General features: G+C 48.2%; 1 protein-coding gene across 2 annotated transcripts in view; it reads right to left on the bottom strand.

The window, feature by feature from the left end:
- LOC138296904 (cullin-9-like) overlaps nucleotides 1-14414 on the bottom strand; it is a 360394-nt gene that overhangs the window by 229880 nt on the left and 116100 nt on the right. For both annotated transcript variants that reach the window (XM_069236417.1, XM_069236416.1), the window contains exon 10: nucleotides 3523-3703. In XM_069236417.1, the coding sequence (XP_069092518.1) occupies nucleotides 3523-3703 (181 nt within the window). The remainder of the gene's footprint in view (nucleotides 1-3522; nucleotides 3704-14414) is intronic.

The following is a 14414-nucleotide window of genomic DNA, read 5'->3' as shown; positions in this document are numbered from 1 at the left end:
GGGCTTTCAAAGCCAAATGTATTGCTCTCAACTCCAACAGGTTGATGTGAGCTGAGACTCTGCCAGTGACCAGATCCCTTGAATCTCCATCTCTCCCAGATGGCCAACCCAGGAGTGACACATCTGTGACCACTGTGAGTTCTGGATAGGGAAAGGGATCTACAGCTGATCCAATTGCAGTTTGTTAGCCATCACTGCAGGTCTTTAGCAGTTCCCTCAGATATCTGAACCAGGTCAGATTCAGAGCCTAAAACATAGAGAACATAGCCTGAATATCCTGGACTCACCACCCCAGAGGATAGGCATGGAACTGCACTATGTCCAGAATGGCTCTGATGAAAGGGATCATCTGAGAGTAAGTCAGGTATGACTTTGGTGTGTCAGTAGAGAATCCAGGCGAAGCAGGAGGTCCACTGTAGTCTGGAGGTGGGTGACGGCTGCCTGGTGCAAACCCGCCAACAGTAGCTAGACTTCAAGGGAGATGAGCTGCAATCACGACCATCACCTTCATGAACACACAAGGGGCACTGGTAAGGTCAAAAGGAAGCACATCAAACTGAAAGTTTTCCTGGTCCACCATAAACCGAAAGTAACGACTGTGAGCTGGCAGAATGGGTATGTGAAAATATAACATCCAGCAAGTCCAACTATACCATTCAGTCTCCAGGGTCCAGGGCAGACAGGACCCGAGCAACAGTGAGCATTTTGAACATTTCCTTTTTGAGTAAGTAGTTGAGAGGATGCATATCTAGAATAGGACGAAGTCCTCCACCCTTTTTTGGCACTAGAAAGCAGCAGGAATACCAACCGTGACCTACTTCTGATGTTGGCACCCTCTTAATGGCTCCTTTGGCCAAAAGAGCCTTATTTCCTGTCACAAGAGTGAAAGGTGTTCCTCTGTCAGCTAACCTGAGGACGCTGGTATGGGCGGAGGGGGTTTCCATGAAGGGTAGGACATAACCCAGCTCAACAATCTAAAGCACCCTTTTGTCCGTAGTATTTGTTTACCATTGGGGCAGATGGTGCCGGATCCTACTGCCAACCAGCTGTCCTCGATGGTGTGAGGACAAACTGAAGGGGCTTTGAAGCTGAAGCAGCCGGAGTGTGGTTGGTGGGGGCCGGGATTGTCAGACTGGGTAGACCTCTGACCTTGGATCCCACAAGGTCAGTGGGAGCCACGTCCGCAGCACGAAAGGACTGTAGAGCCTGGTAGATCTGATGGCTAGGGAGGTGAAACGACATGGCTGGTATCCCTTAACGTAGCAATGGAAGGAGTGATAGGCAGGTTGCGGCTGCCAAGGGGCCACGGTGAGCCCCAAAGACCTACTGGTGGCCTTGCTATCTTTAAAACACTCAAGCGCCAAATCTGCCTTGGTGCCAGAAAGGCGAATGCCATCAAAGGGCATGTCCATAAGAGATGCCTGGACATCCCCTGAAAAGCCAGTTGACCTCAACCAGGCGTGGCGTCTCAGTACTACTAATGACACAATCGCTCTGCCTAGTGAGTCAGTCGTATTCAATCAGCAGCATATGGTGAACTTGAATCCATTTCTACCACCAATAATTGTTTGGGAGAGTATGACTCAGGCCTCTTCCGAGACAAGACTACGGGAAGACCTTGCAAAACCGAATACCATACAGTATGAGAGTGTCAGCAAAATAAGCACACAGTGTTCACCCACCACAGATCAAGGCTGGTGGAAGAAAAAAAATCCTCTTTCCAAGAGTGTCCCGCCTTTTGGATTCCCTATCTGGTGGTGTAGTAGGGAATGCACCAGGATGTCTTTGGACGTACAGGCCTGGAGCACTAGGCTCTAAGAGGTGAAGTGTTGGGTGAGGAAAGCTGGGCCCCCGGGTGCGGGTGGTGAACAATGGTCCTGTGCACTGGAGTGCCTGTGAAGGGCTTGGCCTAGGCCCCAAGCAGGACGCCAGTGAGGGCTTCATTAAAGGGGATTAGGCGGTTGGAGGGGGCTAACCCTGGCAGAAGCACCTCCGTCAAGAAGTTTGTATTGACTTTCAGTGTAGGCAACATGAGATCGGGACCTCAGACACTCTACGCCTCAACAGTGCAAAAGAGGCCTCTTCCTCCATACCCACCGTAGGAGGAGAGCGAGGAGGCCAGTGTCTGGTGAGGAATGCAGATCACTGGCATCAGCCAGTTTCTCATAACAGTTATACTCAATCATGGTATCTTCTAGGGGTTCAGGATAACTCTAAGGATCCTCAGATCCCCAAATAAGTTTCTGCTACTGACACAGACTTTCTCAGTCTGGTAGACGATGGTCTGGCTCTATATCAGAGTAGGGAATTATGATGGGATCTATGCCACTGGAACAAACCCCAGTGGAGGTCGTTGAGCCGTGATATGGGCCAATCCGGATGCAGGAATGGATCTTGAGCACTCAACTGGCGCCGAGGATGAACAAGCCAGCGGAAGACCAATCAGGCCTCTCTTGGACCAGTGGGGCCTGAAGGCACTCCAGAGGGGTGTGACCGCCACAAGATGAGATTGCATGGCCACATAAAATCCTGTAGTTGGGTGGGGTAGCAGCAAATTCAGGGAGGAGCGGAGCAGACACACCCTCAGGTTTCACAGGGACTAGGTGGGAGCGGGACCTTAATTTCTGGTGTTGTTTCAGCGCCTTGCTTGATGACTTGGACTCGCAGGGAGAAGTCGAAGAACGCGTCTACTTCTAGGACTTCTTTTTGTGGGACTCATCCGATGAAGTCAGGAAATGTAACTGTGACTGGTGTGAGCGACTCCCGAGTGCGGGCCCAGGACATCCTTTGCAATCAGGACATGGAGCGCTGCTGAGTCTCGTGTTGAGCAGCCAGGATCTTCATGGCTAGCTCTCCAATTGACTTCAGATGAATGATCTTGCAATTCGAGCAGGCCTTGGGGTCGTGGTTTCGCTCCAAGCACCAAAGGTGGACCAAGTGGAGATCTGACACAGGTATCTGCTTATGGCAGGCACTGCAAGGCTTAAAACCAGTATGTTTTTTAGGGGGTGAGGTCCAAAAATGATGTTAAAAAGGCACACTGGTTTAAAGTGTTTGACAAAGTAAAATAAAAAACAAAAAGTCAAAAAATGACGTAGGGAGCTTGATATGGATCTGCGCTGATGGCGGAGAAAAGAAGGAACGGAAGTCAGTGCGCTGGGGTGGTGTCTCTATAGGCACTGCATGTGTTACTTCTGGTGTGGACGGCACCACGCAAAACCAAAGAAGGCCACCTACCAGCACACAAGGGGCTGCTCAGAAAACGTTTCCAGATCCAGCCCGACGCCTGGGGAATATTCTAAGGTAATGAATCTGTGGCTAAGAGTCTCTGTCAGATATCAACGTGCAAGCATACTTAGCAAAACAATCTTGAGCAACTCATGTTTTATTCCTGCCCTCTACCCCAAAATAATCAACACACACTATCTACGCAATAAACTGCAGCAACACCAATCTATCCATGGCATTTCAGCTAGTTAACTGAGAAAGTGAAGCACTCAGGGAAAGTAGCTCCGCACTCACCTGGTATCACTTTTGATGACTGGTCTCTCACGGCCCACTTCCTCATCCAGCAGCTGGATGAGGACTCCAAGCCCAGCCAACTGCAGCACAAGTTCAGAACTCGACTTTCTGATTACATCAATGGCGTCGCCAAATCTCTCCACAAAGCTCTTCTTCGCCTGCCCCTTCAAACTGCCGGACACTATTGTTCAAACAACAAAGTACAGATGAGCACCTCAGAAGGACATTCCATGTAAGCACCTTTGCGTGTCTGCCTTGAAGAGTGATACAGAATAAAGAGAAACAATGTGAACCTGCGTTTCTCCTAACTCTAACAAATCTAAACAGGTAAATGACAGCTATTCATACAGGGAAGGCACAAGTCCAAACATGCTTCTCTCATTACTTGAAAGGCAATTATTTCAAAGCACTTTTTCCGATTATTTTGACCATTTCCGACAGAGTGTGTAAAAGTTCCTCGCCAAACCTAGAGAGAAACCTAGACAGACCTATGAGAGCCTAGAGTTAGCAGGATGCATGTTCGAAGTCCACACAGCTGCCCAGCATACGCCTTTGACAAGCACACAGCTGTAGATTGCCCACGATGCCACCTTAGCCCTGGGGGTTGAGTCCAGGCACAGTGCAGCACTGGGTGATACGCGACATAATACGATAAGAAGAGATTTAGCAGTTGCTTGGGCACCATCTTTACCTTCAAACCTCCAAACAGATGCTTAGTACAACATTGGTCATTGGTTTAAGCAAAGCAGAAGGATGCTACATTACAAGTGTGAAGTGTCCCCTCTACAGAGGCGGTATGCAGGGCTGGAAAAAATATCCAACGATTGTTTCTCTTTTGAAAAATAATTCCAACAGTATCAATGGATGAAAGGTGAGACGAACCTTCAGAACCTCCTTGTCAGGTATATCAGGTTCTGAGGCACATAAAGCACAGCTCACTTTAACTCATGAGCAGGGTTATTGTCACCAAAAAAGAAGTCTTCCAAGAATTAAGCTGCAGTTCACAGGAGGACAACTGCTCACATTTAAGCATCGCCATGGCCTAAACCAGATCCCAAAACTCCGATCATGGTGGACAGATTCATTAGACTAATCAGTAGCCATGACTACCTCACCGGCTGTGGAGAAAGTTTCTTCAAGCTGCAGAAAGTCCTAAATGAGAAATGTTTAAAAGCTCTTGAATTGTGTGCTCATGCTCAGAAACCGGAATCTGGGGAGCAGAACTTTTTGCATTCTCCTTCCAGGGGAAGCAGATGAGGCACTTCTGAAGAAAACAGAGCGTGTGAACCGCAGCATCCCACTGCTATGGGATATCTTGGGCTGTGTTTGATCTTCAGATCAAAGGAATCTAAAATGAACGCCACCATCAAGTCTAATATCAGACCTTCTTCTACGGACCCAACACACTTAGGAGACCAAACGTATAACTTTTGGAGTACAGATGGGAGGCAAAGGCAACTAGGTGTAGATGACCATAGGCCTCATAGAAGATTTCAATTACTTCCTGGAGAATTTCCTGCTAAGCACGTCCACACAACTACATCAGGTCTACTATCAGCAAGCTAAGCCATAGGGAGTTCCCTTACTTCCTCACAGAAATGTATGGACATCACCATCCAAGATGTCACCGGCGAAAAAATGGCTTGCAACGCCAAAAAAAATATTGCCTTCTAATTTCAACCCATTTCTTGGATGGAGAAACATGATTTGGCCCACAAGGCACTGATGGAGTTATCTGGCATGAGCCCCCAAATGCATTCTGAGAGGTCAAGTGTGACTAACAGCTGAGGATCAAACAAGTAGAAGGGACATTTCCACACAAGCTCAGGCCTATCTTCCCACCATCGTATAGTTGGGATCAAGAATGTAAGGACGGGAGACAAATCACCTGGTCCCAAGTGAATCTGCAGTGAACACACAGAGCCTAGTGTAGAGGGAAACAACTAAGCGGTATGTCTGAGGTCTTGAAAACCTATGGATGCACTAGAAAAAACTTGTTTAGTTGTGGAGAAAGTGGTGCTCCACCTGTGGCCCTGTTTGGAGAATGAAAGATCTTGGCCAGGCAGAAGTCCAGAATTGCCCCAGCGATCGATTCCTTCTGGAAGAGACAGAAATTTGGGGTAGTTCACAGAGAACAAAAAATCCAAAGATTGTGCAGTCACGAAAGTCAGGACAAATCTGGACACATGTCCTCTTCCTGGACATAGTCTGTGTAGAAGGTAGCCTCTTTCTAGCATGGTTACCCCCCCCACTTTTTGGCATGTTTGTCAGTGTGTTTGACTGTGCTCACTGGGATCCTGCTAACCAGGACCCACATAATTAAGCTCTTGCTTTTAAACTTGGTTGCTGGAACCTTTTTCACCCCACATTTGGCATACTGGTGCCCTCATGTAAGTCACTAGTATATGGTACCTAGGTACCCATGGCATTACGGTACCAGGGGATCTCTATGGGATGCAGCATATATTTTGCCACCCATAGGGAGCCCATGCAAAGGCTTCTAAAGGACTGCAATTGCAGCCTTTACAGGTGCATGCGACCTTTCACTCCCATTTATACTGCCCCAGGTCACTTATAAGTCACCCCTACGGAGGGTCTTATAGCCCAGAGGGCAGGGTGAAAAGTACCGGTGTGTGAGGGAACCCCTGCACTAGCAGAGGTGCCCCCACAAACTCCAGGCCCATTTTCCCAGACTACCTGGTTAGGTGATCAATCTCCCTTTCAGGGCTCTTTAGGGTCTCTCTCTTGGGTGGGTCCTCAGATTCTGCTTGCAAGATTCCAGCACGGCTCCTCTGCAACCTCCACTTCGACTTCTGGCCACTGGTACCGCGACTGGACCCTCCAGGAACCAACAATGCTGCAATCCATGAAAAAGACTCTTTTGCAACATTTCCCCGGCTGTGCATCCTCAGAAGACCGCAACTCTTCAGCCTGCACAAGAAGAAGGAATCTCCCTTGGAGTGAAGGAGTCACTCCCCTGCATTAGCAGGCACCTGCTGCAACGACGACTGGCTGTGTAGATCTCCTCTCATCGTGAGCTGTGTGGATCCTGCATCACGGTGGTAGTCCGGAGTAGTCTTCTTGGTCCTCTCTACCAGCAGTCCAACTTTGGTGAAGGTAAGCATTTGCCTTCCCACGCAGGACAGTACCCTGTGCACGGCGTCTCTTGCAGCTGCCAAGGATTGTTTGCATCTCCTCCAAGTGATCTTCAGGCGATGTGTAGCTCCAGTCCCCAGCACTCCTTCCTGCGACGAACAGCCCTCTGCATGGTTCTCCTGTGGCCTGGGATCCTCTTTTGTAGTGCTTCGTGGGCTTCTTCTGCGAGTCCCGTGTCCCTGTCCTGAGGGACTCCTGTGGGTGCTGCCTCTGCTCCTGTGGACTCTGCGACGCTGAGGGTCCCCTGTGACTCCCCCCTCCTGGGCTGAGCCCTCCTGGGCCTTGCTGGTCCCCGGCAGCACCACTTTTCCACTAACAGCGAGTTTGACTTTGCCAAGGCCTGTTGGTGGAATTCCTGCACCAACACCTGTCTGCAATCTTTACTCCAGCGTGGGACATCTTCTGAATCCATCAGGAACTCTCCTCCAGCTCCAGGGCTGCAGTGGTGACCTGTTCCTTATCACAATTAACCAACTCCTGCAAGTACAGTAGTGGGTAGTAGCTTCTACTCCTCCTAGACTCTTCTGTGACTCGTGGACTTGGTCCCCTCTCTCCACAGGTCGTCGCCTTCAGGAATCCATCGCTGGTATCTTGCAGTCTTGTCTGGGTGTCTTCATTTATTCTTTTTCTTCCATTTGGGTGGTTTGGGAAATTCCAGTGATTTACTCCTGCTTTCCTGGTCGCTGGGGGGTAGTGTGTTACTTATCTCTGTGCGCTTATGGTACTCCCAGCTTCTCTCTACACATTCCACATACCTAGGTGGGGGTCCTGTGATAGCATTACATTTTTTTTAGTATATGGTTTGTGGTCCCCCTATGGTCCCTATTGTCTAATTGCATTTGTATGGTTTTCTAAACTTTTCTAAGCCTATTTCGGATTACTAGTGTATATATTTAGTGTATTACTTACCTCCTATCGGAGAGTTGCCATTCTAGTATTTTCTGGTGGTGTGTTCCAAAATGAAAATGTCACTTACCCAGTGTACATCTGTTCGTGGCATCAGTCGCAGTAGATTCGCATGTTTTGCAATAGCTCGCCATCTGGTGTTGGGCCGGAGTGTTACAAGTTGTTTTTCTTCGAAGAAGTCTTTCGAGTCACGGGACCGAGTGACTCCTCCTTTTGTCTCCATTGCGCATGGGCGTCGACTCCATCTTCGATTGTTTTTCCCCGCAGAGGGTGAGGTAGGAGTTGAATTGTAGTAATAGTGCCCATGCAATGGAGTGACTAAGTATGCACCTATTTAAGGTTGAGATGATACATATACAAATAGTTGAAGGTAACTTCCAAACTGCTACAGGCTCCCGGGGAGGCGGGTGGGCACATGCGAATCTACTGCGACTGATGCCACGAACAGATGTACACTGGGTAAGTGACATTTTCAGTTCGATGGCATGTGTCGCTGTAGATACGCATGTTTTGCATAGACTAGTAAGCAGTTATCTCCCCAAAAGCGGTGGCTCAGCCTGTAGGAGTGGAAGTAGTCTGAAATAATGTTCTTAATACGGCTTGACCTACTGTGGCTTGTTGTGCGGATAACACGTCTACACAGTAGTGCTTGGTGAATGTGTGAGGCGTAGACCATGTGGCTGCCTTACATATTTCTTGCATTGGGATGTTTCCTAGAAAGGCCATGGTAGCACCTTTCTTTCTGGTTGAGTGTGCCCTTGGTGTAATGGGCAGCTGTCGTTTAGCTTTAAGGTAGCAGATTTGGATGCATTTAACTATCCATCTGGCTATACCTTGTTTTGATATTGGGTTTCCTGCATGAGGTTTTTGAAATGCAATAAATAGTTGTTTAGTCTTTCTGATGTTCTTTGTTCTGTCAATGTAATACATCAATGCTCTTTTGACATCTAATGTATGTAGTGCCCTTTCAGCTACGGTATCTGGCTGTGGAAAGAACACTGGAAGTTCCACTGTTTGATTTAGATGGAACGGTGAAATAACCTTTGGCAAAAATTTAGGATTGGTCCTTAAGACGACCTTATTCTTGTGTAGTTGTATAAAAGGTTCCTGTATTGTAAACGCCTGAATCTCGCTTACTCTTCTTAGGGAAGTAATGGCGATGAGAAATGCCACCTTCCAGGTTAGGAACTGTATTTCGCAGGAGTGCATGGGTTCAAAAGGAGGACCCATAAGTCTAGTTAGGACAACATTTAGGTTCCATGAAGGAACAGGTGGTGTTCTTGGTGGTATAATTCTCCTAAGGCCCTCCATGAATGCTTTAATGACTGGTATCTTATATAGGGAAGTTGAATAGGTAGTCTGCAGGTATGCAGATATTGCTGCAAGGTGTATTTTAATGGAAGAGAAAGCCAGGTTAGATTTTTGTAAGTGAAGCAATTAACCCACTACATGTTCTGGAGTTGTGTGTAATGGTTGTATTTGATTAATATGGCAGTAGCAAACAAACCTCTTCCATTTACTTGCATAGCAGTGCCTGGTGGATGGCCTTCTGGCTTGTTTTATGACTTCCATACATTCTTGGGTAAGTTGTAAGTGCCCGAATTCTAGGATTTCAGGAGCCAGATTGCTAGATTCAGCGATGCTGGATCTGGGTGTCTGATCTTTTGGTTGTGCTGTGTCAACAGATCTGGCCTGTTGGGCAATTTGATGCAGGGTACTACTGATAGGTCTAGCAGCGTTGTGTACCAGGGTTGCCTTGCCCAAGTTGGTGCTATCAATATGAGTTTGAGTTTGTTTTGACTGAGTTTGTTTACCAGGTAAGGAAGGAGAGGGAGAGGAGGAAAAGCGTAAGCAAATATCCCTGACCAGTTCATCCATAGGGCATTGCCTTGGGACTGTTTGTGTGGGTATCTGGATGCGAAGTTTTGGCATTTTGCGTTCTCCTTTGTCGCAAACAAGTCTATCTGAGGTGTTCCCCAGAGTTTGAAATAAGTGTTCAGAATTTGGGGGTGAATTTCCCATTCGTGGACCTGTTGGTGATCTCGAGAGAGATTGTCTGCGAGTTGATTTTGGATCCCTGGTATAAATTGTGCTATTAGGCGAATTTGGTTGTGAATTGCCCAACGCCAAATCTTTTGTGCTAGCAGGCTTAACTGCGTGGAGTGCGTCCCCCCTTGCTTGTTTAGATAATACATTGTTGTCATGTTGTCGGTTTTGACGAGAATGTATTTGTGAACTATTATTGGTTGGAAAGCTTTTAGTGCTTGAAAAACTGCTAGAAGTTCTAGGTGATTTATATGCAGTTTTGTTTGATGTACGTTCCATTGTCCTTGTATGCTGTGTTGATCGAGGTATGCTCCCCACCCTGTCATGGAAGCATCTGTTGTTATTACGTATTGTGGCACTGGGTCTTGGAAAGGCCGCCCTTTGTTTAAATTTATGTTGTTCCACCACAGAAGCGAGAGGTAAGTTTGGCGGTCTATTAACACCAGATCTAGAAGGTGACCCTGTGCTTGTGACCATTGTGATGCTAGGCACTGTTGTAAGGGCCTCATGTGCAGTCTTGCGTTTGGGACAATGGCTATGCATGAAGACATCATGCCTAGGAGTTGTAGTACCATCTTTGCTTGTATCCTTTGTGTTGGATACATGCGTTGTATGATGGTGTTGAAATTTTGAATTCTTTGTGGACTTGGAGTGGCTACTCCTTTTGATGTGTCTATTATGGCTCCTAGGTATTGTTGTACCTTGCGCGGCAGAATTTTGGATTTTGTGAAGTTGACGGTGAACCCTAGTTTGAAGAGGGTTTGTATGATATGATTTGTGTGATTTGAGCACTCTATTAACGAATGGGCCTTGATTACCCAGTCGTCTAGATATGGGAACACATGTATTTGCTGCCTTCTTATGTGTGCAGCGACTACCGCTAGACATTTGGTAAAGACTCTTGGTGCGGTTGTTAATCCGAAAGGCAGTACCTTGAATTGGTAATGTATTCCCTTGAATACAAACCTTAGGTATTTCCTGTGCGATGGGTGTATTGGTATATGGAAATAAGCATCCTTGAGGTCTAAAGTTGCCATGTAGTCGTGTAGTTTTAGCAATGGCAATACTTCTTGTAGTGTGACCATGTGAAAGTGGTCTGATTTGATGAAAGTGTTCACTACTCTGAGGTCTAGGATTGGTCTCAGCGTTTTGTCCTTCTGTGGTATCAGAAAGTACAGTGAGTAAACTCCTGTGTTTATTTGTGTGTTTGGCACTAATTCGATTGCATTCTTTTGCAATAGTGCCTGCACTTCTATCTCCAGGAGATTGGAATGATGTTTTGTCAAATTTTGTGCTTTTGGTGGTATGTTTGGAGGGAATTGTAGAAATTCTATGCAATAACCATGTTGGATAATTGCTAGAACCCAAGTGTCTGTAGTGATTTCCTCCCATGCTTTGTAATAATGACTTATTCTTCCCCCCACTGGTGTTGTGTGGAGGGGGTGAGTGACATGTGAGTCACTGTTTAGTAGTAGGGGTTTTGGGGCTCTGAAATCTTCCTCTATTCCTAGGGAATTGCCCTCCTCTATATTGTCCCCGAAAACCTCCTCTATACTGTCCCTGGTAACTGGACGGTGTTGCTTGTGAGGTGCTGGCTTGTGTGCTCTGACCCCGAAACCCCCCTCTAAAGGGTGTTTTACGGAATGTGCTGTAATTCCCTCTGCTCTGCGGGGAGTAGAGTGCGCCCATGGCTTTGGCAGTGTCCGTATCTTTTTTGAGTTTCTCAATCGCTGTGTCCACTTCTGGACCGAACAGTTCTTTTTCATTAAAAGGCATATTGAGAACTGCTTGTTGAATCTCTGGTTTAAATCCAGACGTTCGGAGCCATGCATGCCTTCTGATAGTTACAGATGTATTAATTGTCCGTGCAGCTGTATCTGCAGCGTCCATGGAGGAGCGGATCTGGTTGTTGGAAATGGTCTGTCCCTCCTCAACCACTTGTTTTGCCCTATTTTGTAAGTCCTTGGGCAGATGTTCAATGAGATGTTGCATCTCGTCCCAATGGGCTCGGTCATAGCGCGCAAGTAGTGCCTGGGAGTTCGCGATGCGCCACTGGTTTGCAGCTTGTGCTGCAACTCTCTTACCAGCTGCATCGAACTAGCGGCTTTCTTTATCTGGGGGTGGTGCATCTCCAGATGTGTGGGAGTTGGCCCTTTTCCTAGCTGCTCCTACAATGACAGTCTGGTGGCAGCTGTGTAGTGATGAAAACCGGGTCTGTAGGAGGCGCCTTATACTTTTTTTCCACCCTTGGTGTGATTGCCCTACTTTTGACCGGCTCCTTAAAGATTTCTTTTGCGTGCCGGAGCATACCAGGGAGCATAGGCAGGCTTTGGTATGAGCTGTGGGTGGAGGAGAGTGTGTTGAATAAAAAATCATCCTCGACCTGTTCTGAGTGGAGGCTTACGTTGTGAAATTGTGCTGCTCTAGCCACCACTTGAGAATACGCGGTGCTGTCCTCTGGTGGAGATGGCTTCGTAGGGTATGCCTCCGGACTGTTATCTGACACTGGGGCGTCGTATAGGTCCCATGCGTCTTGATCTTGGTCACCCTGGCTTATGGTGGTGTGAGCTGGGGAGTGTGATGGAGTTTGTGCTGGTGAGACGTTAATCACGGGCGGAGGAGAGGGTGGTGGGGTAACTCTTTTCACCACTTTTGGTTGTGGTGTCTGTTCAGTTTGGAACTCCAACCTTCTCTTTCTTCTAATAGGGGGAAGGGTGCTTATTTTTCCTGTCCCCTGCTGTATGAAAATACGCTATTGCGTATGGTCTACATCAGTTGATAGTAGCTCTTCCTCAAACCTATGCTTTTGCATTTGGGAGGTTAGCGAGTGCTCTTCTGTATAAGAGCCTGAAGCTGGGTCGGTTGCAGTTTGTTTCGGGCCCGAAACCCTGTCTGCGTCCTTTTTCGGCTCCGAGGTGACTTTCCGTTTTCGGGGCCGAAACCTGTCGGCGCCGATCTTCTTCGGGGCCGCTGTCTCGGCGTCGAGCCGTGTCTACACCGGCATCTCGGTGTCGATGCTTGTCTCCAGCACTTTCTCGGTCCCGAGAAGGCTGCGTGCCGGTGTCTCGACCGGAGTCGGACGATCTCTGCACTGTTTGGGCCTTTTTCGGTGCCGACGGTCGGTCACCGAATTTATGGGTGGAGCCATGGCCTGGTGGCAGTGGCGTCCCCTGGGCCTTGTAAATCTTCCTCTGAGTGGTTTTCGACGTCTTACTCACGGTTTGTGTATCGTCGAATCCTTCGGAGTCTGAGTCTTGGATCGAGAAGGTACCTTCCTCTTCTTGTTCCTCGAACTCTCGGTGGGCTGTCGGCGCGGACGCCATCTGAAGTCTTCTGGCTCGACGGTCTCGGAGTGTTTTTCGGGACCGGAACGCACGACAGGCCTCGCAGATGTCTTCACTGTGCTCAGGTGACAGGCACAGGTTACAGACCAAGTGTTGGTCTGTATAGGGGTATTTATTGTGGCATTTGGGGCAGAAACGGAACGGGGTCCGTTCCATCGGCGTTCTTCAGCACGCGGTCGGGCCGACCAGGCCCCGACGGGGGATCGAAAAAACTACCCCCGAAAGGCACCGGAGCTCTTCGATCCTTCGACGCGGTGTTGAATCTAACTACGCCGATCCCGAACGCAACAATACCGACGAAAATCTTCCGAAATTAGCTATCTTTCCGTTCCGAAACTCGGAGCGACAGGAACACGTCCGAACCCGATGGCGGAAAAAAAACAATCGAAGATGGAGTCGACGCCCATGCGCAATGGAGACAAAAGGAGGAGTCACTCGGTCCCGTGACTCGAAAGACTTCTTCGAAGAAAAACAACTTGTAACACTCCGGCCCAACACCAGATGGCGAGCTATTGCAAAACATGCGTATCTACAGCGACAGATGCTATCGAACATAAAGAACCTTTATTTTTGTACAACTGAGTGTTGTCTTTCATGTGTGTGAGTACTGTTTGACTACAGTAGTACTGCATCCACAGCTGCCTCTAGAGAGCCCGGCTTCTAGACACTACCTACCCTTCACTGAGAGGGGATCCCTGGACCTGTTATAAGGTGTAAGTACCTTAGGTACTCACCACACACCAGGCCGCCTCCTACAGTCTGGATGCATGAAGGTGGCTCTGTCAAAATACTGCAATTAGTGCAGCCCAAAGATGGCACACGCCTGTCTGGGACATTTATATCCCAAAAGCCACTCAGGGCCTGATTTAGGTTTCCGTAGACGGGTTACTGCGTCTCAACAGTGATGAACTGCCCCTTCACAGATATTTAAATCCCACAGAACATGATGTGATGTTGTGACGGAGTCATCCATGCGCTGAAACCTAAATCAGGTGCTCAGTCTCCTTCACTACTCCTTGCAATAAACGTCTCCTCCTGCTGACGGGGAGCTCGCCTCACTCAATCCCCATCTACGAGGGGTGAGAAGCACAGAAGGCGCTACGTGGTCAGGTACGAAATGCGGGAGAGACTGCCCAGTGGTGCATCGATGCTCAACTCTTCGGTGCAAGACTTTAGAGAAACTGGTGTAAACTAAGACTTGGTCCTTGAAAAGAGCCCGGTTCCTCTCATTGGAAGAGGCCTGGAGCATCATGCCTGGAAGGATAAACTAGCTTCATCCTACAGGGTAAGGTAGCTTGCAGCCTGCACACCGGATAGAGTCAGACAGTCTACTGAGGCTTGTTCCTCCATGGGCCCTCGGCTCCCGGAAGCTTAACGCCACTTTTGTGGGTCCACTGGATCTGTTTTTAACAGGTTGCTGGATACGGAGAGAACTTATTT

Source organism: Pleurodeles waltl, chromosome 5 (assembly GCF_031143425.1).
Source record: "Pleurodeles waltl isolate 20211129_DDA chromosome 5, aPleWal1.hap1.20221129, whole genome shotgun sequence".
In the NCBI taxonomy this organism is placed as follows: Eukaryota; Metazoa; Chordata; class Amphibia; order Caudata; family Salamandridae; genus Pleurodeles; species Pleurodeles waltl.
Note: the sequence above shows the minus strand (reverse complement) of the source record. Positions and strands in the feature narration are given on the sequence as shown.